A 7,789-nucleotide genomic window follows, 5' to 3' on the forward strand; every position below is an offset into this window, starting at 1 on the left:
GATTCCAAGGCAAAGCAGTGATGGGCCGAGGAGACAAGCTGCCGTTGTCCACGATCGTCATTGTTGTGAGGGTAAGTCCGCACTAGCGCTGTTGGGAAAAGCGGTCACGTAAATCTGACGTCATGATGTGCCTCTTCCACAGGCTCGAGCGGGTGGAAAAACAAACGGGTGCAGTGCTGGCTCCCAGGTTCAACCAGCTCCGAACCAGTGTGAGCACCAGCCCAGAAATACAACCCGGTTTGCGTTGGTCAAAAAGAGGTATTTGTGGCTATTTGATTACAGAATTTCTTGAATCTGTTGTTTATGATAATCTACATGGTACACACTGTTTAATAAAGCAGGGTTAGTATAAGCATCGCTTTAACGTGTACTCAGCTGTGTTAAAGTACATGAGAGGCCTCTTGAGCATGACTGAAAAGAAACATTCTTATTGTCATTTCTATTCAATACTATGTGAATAAGCTCATCATTGAAGATTAAACCTATCAAAATTCATCAGGTGCATGAGATTTTATCAAGCCTGTTTGCATCAATGTGTGTGGTTGAACTGTCCTCTCATGGCTGTCTTATCAGTATGAGTCTTTGTTTGCAGAAATCTCCTCTTCATTATTGCCTTTTTCTTTTCCCAGGTGTCTTATTGAAAGAGGATCAACATGCTTGAGGCAAATCGCATTTAGTGCTCAGCTGTAGGATGCGATCGGTGATAGATCGGGTTGTATCAGGTAACAAAAGACTTGAATTAACTGGCTTTCAAATCAATAGCAGTCTCCCTCTCTTTTTCTCTTTCTCTCTTTCTGTGTGATTGAATCATTTGATTGTGTTAAGGTTGTTTTCTTCTCATGCTGAGAAGTAGAGTTCTCTGCTTGAGTATAAAATATATTTCAAAACAATATACTTCTTTATCCCCTACTTGACAAAGACAAGCACTAAAGGTGCCACAAATTGAAGTTCTTTGAGTGGCCATGTGAGGGTAGCTTTAAAAGCAAGCTAAAAAAATAATAACCTTGTTCACAGCCCGGCACAAAAGTTTTTTTCTCTATAGCTATTTTCCCAGTCATGACCAGAGACTGTATATAAATAGGATGCCATAAGTACTCACTGACTGTAAAGCAAAAGATTGAGGGCTCTCCCTGCTGACTGGCTGCAGTATAAGTTCTGCTTCCTCCATGTTAACAGATGCAATGTAGGACAAACAAAAACTTAAAATACATGTCAGATAAATTAATCAAACGTGATTTCTGTCATTAAAGTTAGTTCTTATTGTGCTGATTTAGTTCAAGTTTAGCTTTAATTAGTTGTTTGATTTTCCAATTACGGAATATTGGAGTTTCGCCATCACTAAAGCTTTGTATGTACATATTGAAATCAAAAACAGTGACATATTGGCATCCCTGATTACACATAGCATTAAGGCGATGCGTGGCACGCTTTATTACAACCATAGACTATATAAGATATGGACATAGTATCCGTGACGTCACCCATCTGTTTCTGAAGAGCTGTTTTAAGACTAATCGTTGACAGCAGCCGTATTGCTGCTGTTGAGTGATTGTGGCGTAAAGAGGCTGTGTTTGAGCCTCCTAGCCAACAGCTACAGTGTTCCCGCAGGCAGCTGTGTCTCTCGTAATCTCAATATCTTCTAAATTGCAGCGTTAGAAAAAAATTCACCCCCCTACAGTGTGTGTCGATCGAGAAATGAGCTATCCAGACTACACTTGTCTTTTGTATCAGGCTGTAAACATATTTATTTCTGCTGTAAATTATCGTTTTTTTTTGTATTGGTGTGTATGTGGTTTCCGGTACTTCCGGAGCCAGCCTCAAGCGGATCCTCGATGAACTGCAGTTTTTAGCACTTCCACATTGGATTCATATTTTTAGACCGGAGGTTGCCGCTTGATTACAACACATTGGGAGAGGTAAGATAATTGTGTGTTTTGGTCGGAGAAAAGGATGTGAGGTGAGTCCTAACACTCTACCAGCCAGGTCGCTTCTGCTTATGCCATGGCAGCTACACCAGTGCAATATGGCAGCGTCTGTTGAGACAGTCTTTTGGCTTCAAAGCTCATAGTTAGAGGAGGGTAAGGCTTGTTACCCCTTCTATTTACAATCAATGGCAAGTAAACTTAGTCACAATGTATATAAGTCATCTGCTTAATTGTGTTTGGGTTTAAATCTATGAACTGTGAACCAGAGCATGGCCACTTTCGATGACAGATTGGTGCTTCTTGCAGTCTGTTAAATATCATCTCATCTTAGTCGGTGACTGGACTTGACCTGCATGCACACTTTCTGATCAAAAACAAAAAACATGAAAAAACATTCAAAATGTCAAACCCAAGCCTAATTTCTAAAAAAAAAAAAACAGGGTCAATTATGATTTATAAGTTGTCTTCTTATACATACTCTATGTTACCCATAGTGCCCCCAAAGAGGCATTACAAGGTTAGTGTGGATTTTCCTCAATGGAGAGACCAAACAAGAAGCAGACATCCATATAATTCAGAAATGTATTTTTTGAAACTTTCTTCTGAAAACTTTCCTCTGAAAAGCAATTTAGGAACTTAGAGGTGCCCTTGATTTATTCATACATTTTTTCCAGCACTAATTTCTATTTTATAAATCAGATGGCCAGTTGAGATAGCTGGTTCCAAAAAATGAAAAGAAAAGAAAAAAAAAACCCTTGACAAAAATAAACACCTTTTCATAACACAGCAACATTTTTACCCAGCATGCTATATTCAGGCAGCACCACATTACTGCCATTTTTGTGTGTTGCTTATTCCCTCTTTATCTGGTTGTGTGATGGATAATGTGTGTGCCTGTTAGGTGTGTGATCGTGCATTAAGTGTGCATCTGTGTGCCTTCCTGTCTTTGTGAGTCTGGTTATGCTGGCTTGTGTAACAGTGAGCACAGTAAAGGTTGGAAAAGGCTTAGGCTGCTTATTTTTGTCTGAGTCGATGGGCTGTTTGGTGAGAAAAATAATCTGGAGCTGTCAGAGTCTCTCTGTGGAGCTCAAAAACTGTATGTGACCTTGTTAAAAAAGGACATCTCACTCACTTTGGTTTATATGAGAGAAATGTGTCATTCAGGGTTCAGATATTGCATCTTATAGAGAAAAAAGAATGCTTTTGGGTTGTACATTTTATAATCAAATGCTTTCACTTTGCTTTTCCTCTGAGATTAACAAAAGAAGTGAAGGACTTCTGGTGGGAATTATAAAGCATGAAACTACACTTCACCAGTTCAAAGGCTGTCTAAACTATCGGAACAAATGTTCCACTGGGACAGTCAGCTTTTGGCAGTTGGCAAAAACACAGCTAATGACATTAAACAAAGTGGAAAAGAAGTGCAGATCATAGCCCGGTGAGTCTGGGGGTATTAAGGTGAAGAACACACGTGAATTTTGGTTCCGCTTTCCATTTCCTAACAGCAACATAAATCTTTCAGGAGTAAACGTCAGTGAGAATTTTACAGTCCACAGAAGTTGTACTGCTAGGACCTGCTGTGCCGATATAACATTAAGTCATTTGTGACTCAGTACTTCAACAAAGCTGTGAGAAGAGGATCATGAGGATGGCAGCAAGCGATCTAAAGTTTGGCTAAGCTTCACTAAAAAAAGATAATGACCAGCAACATGTGTGACAAAGACATCATGCAAGGGAGGAAGCTCATCTAAGATGATGAAGCATTTACTTCAACACAGCATGAATTTGAGGAATAGCACTGTATTCAATGTGCTCTCTTGTTTACAAAAACGCCTTTGCCACTTGGGCTGCAACTAACAACTACTTTGTTAGTCGACTAGTCATAGATTATTAAAACTATGATTGACTAATTAGATAATGAATTGCATATTTACTGAATGGTTCTTATTTAGAGATAAGCAATCTTAGGTGTAAATGAAAATCAAACAGTGCTTTAACCCATAAGAACCCACACCCATTTCCCCTTTCAGGAAAATTATGTGTGTTACAGAACAGACCAAATGGACCACAAATAACACATTTCTAAACTTTTTTTTTCAATAGCACCCCCTTGTGTCAAAAATCTGAAAAGTGACAAATTTGTCACATTGGGTGTTTACTGTGATTTTTTTTCTTCATTTGAAAATGAATGAGATACAAACTTTTGTTGCTTAATAACCAACATTTGCATTTATTTGCATTTAAACAGAAACAATACCTTTTCAAAAGGTTTAATAACAATTTTGGTGTTCTCAATCCAGATTTTTAGGGCATTAGAGAGCAACTGAACAATAAATAACAGATTTACGCAGAAAACCTGCTAAAACATGTTTTTGAGAACAGTAAATAAAAGGACTGCTGAAAAATAACGCTTCTATTGCATTATCAGCACCATTTCTGAACAGTTTTTTCACAGTAACTTCCTTTTAGCAGATTAGCTTAGGCCAAATGGTATGACTTGAAGCAATTTCGCTCCTCTGTGAAGCAAAGACGCACGTCGCATTTCTCACAGAAGGTGGTGGTTGCATTGACCTTGCAGAGTTTGCAACGACCTCGTTTCTCACATTTCCCAGACCAGTGTGCAATGTGGTCAGTTCGAACATCATCTGGAACTCCTGTACGGACTCTCTTGCGTGGTAGTGGTGGTGGAGATGGGCTGTCAAATGCTGGGCGCCCCCTCTGTGAATGCAAGAGAATCAGGCTCGTGGCAATCTCTGCTTGGAAGTTCCTTTGTTTCAGGGGCTTTCTGACATCAAGGAGTTTGCAGTCACGGCGGTAAAGGAACCATGCATTGACCAGGCCTAACATAATGGTTTGCCAGAACAGGTAGAGGTACCACCTCCGTGATCTCATGTGGTACTTGGTTCTTGCGACGCATGCATCAATGAGGTCTATGCCCCCCATGAATGTGTTGTACTCCTGCACAATGTGTGGCCTGCTGACCTCCACAAATGCCTTGTCTGATTTGCTCCAGCGTCGAGCTTTGTCTTGTGGGTCAATGGCACAGTAAGATGAGATCAAGGTGACCGATTTGTTGTCATACCACTTAACAATGGCCACTTTTCCGTCCTTCTCCACCCTGGCATCAACGGATCCTCTGAACTTTCTGAAATACTCCAGAGGAGTATGGAGAGTGTCAGGTAGACTGGCATCTTCTCCTTTGAATGGGCAATCAGGTGTTTCAAAAGATTTCTGCCTCCAGGAAAATGTCTTCTTCTCTTCCTTTTCTTTTCTTTGGACAGTTGTTGCTTGCTGCCTCGGGTTCACGCTTGGTTGCTGTTCATCCAAATCACTTGATTCGCCACTGTCTGAATCACTAGAGCAACTTGACTCTTCAGTCTCAATCTCTTTTTTGTTGGGGGTATAATCAGGGTCATCAGGATCTTCATCTGAGCTATCTTCACATCCCTCAAAATCACTGTCATCTCCAGTGATGATTTTCAGAGCATCCTGAAGACTGTATTGCTTCTTTTTATCCATACTACAATCAAATTTCAATGAAATTGAATTAAAATAGGAAAAACATCTTACTTGTGTGTGTAACTAATCAAAGTTCTCTATAAATGCTGACTTACATTTTTTGGGAAAGGCTTAAAAACTTTTGCATGAAAAGTTTCTCAACATATTTTTATGAACTAATTTAATGAATTTAAAAAGAGATTTTTTTGTTCATATTTGTATGAATATTCTTTGGCTTCAACTGTAATGAATACATTGGTTAACAATTATTTAATTTGCTCAAGTAATTTAGCAATATTCTACCATTTTCTTTGATTGTGACAAATATGTCACAGTGGATTTTCCATGATAATTTTAGGAATAAAAGCCTGATGTGACATATTTGTCACAGCGATTTTATCTCTTCTTGTTTCATGTAAAGCTTTCCAAAAAATGTATTTAAAACTGGTCTAATGTATGACAGAACATGTTAATTTAACAAATTCATAATTTTTTGGGGTTGAAACATACCTTTGACACACAAATCAAGCTTTCCAAAATTAGCAAGATCTGACTCATGCATTAGCCTGGTGCACAGTCATATTGGAAGTGAGGTCACTGGCACAACAATGAAGGCAGAGTCACATGACTGCAACAGGAAGTTGGGTAGATGTCACTTAGGGACTTTATGGGAAAAAAATGAAGATTTAAGCATTTTGAAGACCTGCCCACAAGGCTTAAAGGGGCGGAGACACCTGTGTCACGGTGGGTTCTTATGGGTTAAGGTGAGCAATCTAAAATGTAAAACTTACACAGTGTGGTTGAATGACACTGTGCCCTCTCTTCCACACTTGCACATACTGATGTTCTCTCATAATGAATGAGTTCCAGTTTACAGATCTTGCAGGTGGCTCTTTTCTTGGCAGTGTTAAGGGTTAAATACTTCAATCTTACATCCACACACAGCATGAAAATATGTGATGACGTCACCAACAAATAATCAACTATTAAATATGTTGGCTACTAATATTATCATCGGTTTTAGTCAACTATCTCAACAAATCTTTGCACCTAACCTGTTACAGTTAGTGGTTGCTGGCTGTAGCAACGTCCTGTAACACTCAGGTTCAAAGCACAGTTGAGCTCATGTTTCATTAATGTTGAGGTAAACAAATCACATCTACAAATATTTAAAATCAAATTTTGTTTGATACAAGCTAAGAGAGCTTCCCCCCACTCCTGGTTCTTACAAAGAGACCCTGTTGTGCAGAAACTCTGTGCTCTGCTCCACCCCTCTGCCACTGTTGAGTCACCAGCGTTTAGCTATGCAAAATGCATACTGCTGTTTACATAACAAACACCTGTGTTCAAAGAAATGACAGAAAGAAGTGCCCCCTGCCCTTTATAAGAAAGCATAAACATTCATTTTCCATGAATTCACAGATGTGAATTGCCCCTTGTGTGAATTGATTTTTAACGGTCTTGCATGGTACTATTACATCCCTATCCCTATATTATGCACACAAACATCAAATGTATTTGACTTAAGTTTACATTACCTCATGTTGATGAATTCTGTTTTCTATTCTTAAGTTTTACCATCCGTGGCATATTCTGTCTATTTCAGATTAATTTGTCACATAATTGTTCAGAAATTCTGAAACACCTGAGCTCACTGGACAGATGGTCGTGCATCGAGGCCAGAGAGTTGTTCCTTTTGTTCAGCCTCATGATTCCTCTGATGTGAACCCCTTCATGTGCCTTGTTAACCAACTGAGCCCGTCTTGATTTCTCCTCCTCACCAAAAGTAAACATCAGCCTTGTCTGCCACAGTGGATCTGTCTGTCCCCTGATGTGGCTGGAAAATGTCTAGAATATCATCAGTCATTTCTCAACTCAGTGGAGAAAACATAATATAGTTGTTGTCAATGAACTCTGTTCGTTCATTTCTGAGGCTTCATATACAGATAAATAAGAGAAGGTGATACGATCAAGAAGTCATGTGTTTGACTTTACCTATAACATTAAATCTCCAGCACTCAGCATGCCACAATCAGCTTAAGTTAAATGTTATCCTCTTTATATCTACTCATCATGATAATGTTAACAGTGAAATATGTATGATTAATCATCTTACATTAAGGTGCTTTGGCAGTATTTTTAGCTCTCCTTGAAGGGCGCCGTGACATTTTACTCTCATTTCTGTGGATATTACTCTCATACAGCGACTCCAGACCAATGCATGAGGAGAATATTAAGTTGTTAGAGTAGACAGTGTTGTATGATGGGCTATATTCCTTTATAATACACCCAGTGAATTGAGGTAAGGGGAAAAGAAGGCAACAAAGAAAAAAAGGAGGGAAATGTATCAATGTATCTGTCACATT

The 7,789-nt window shown here is 39.1% G+C and overlaps 1 protein-coding gene across 1 annotated transcript; it reads right to left on the reverse strand.

The window, feature by feature from the left end:
• Positions 1 to 3,930: 3,930 nt before the first annotated feature.
• On the reverse strand, positions 3,931 to 6,174 carry LOC117814709 (piggyBac transposable element-derived protein 3-like). Its single transcript, XM_034686182.1, has 2 exons — positions 5,934 to 6,174; positions 3,931 to 5,445 (listed from the first exon to the last, which is right to left on the reverse strand). The coding sequence occupies exon 2, from the start codon at positions 5,442 to 5,444 to the stop codon at positions 4,404 to 4,406; it is 1,041 nt and encodes a 346-aa protein (XP_034542073.1). The 5' UTR covers position 5,445; positions 5,934 to 6,174; the 3' UTR covers positions 3,931 to 4,403.
• Between the last annotated feature and the right edge of the window lie 1,615 nt (positions 6,175 to 7,789).

The sequence above is a fragment of the Notolabrus celidotus genome, chromosome 6 (genome assembly GCF_009762535.1).
Source record: "Notolabrus celidotus isolate fNotCel1 chromosome 6, fNotCel1.pri, whole genome shotgun sequence".
In the NCBI taxonomy this organism is placed as follows: Eukaryota; Metazoa; Chordata; class Actinopteri; order Labriformes; family Labridae; genus Notolabrus; species Notolabrus celidotus.

What these genes read in the sequence shown, in the direction of transcription:
- LOC117814709 (XM_034686182.1), bottom strand. Translation starts at nt 5,444, where the DNA reads ATGGATAAAAAGAAGCAATACAGTCTTCAGGATGCTCTGAAAATCATC.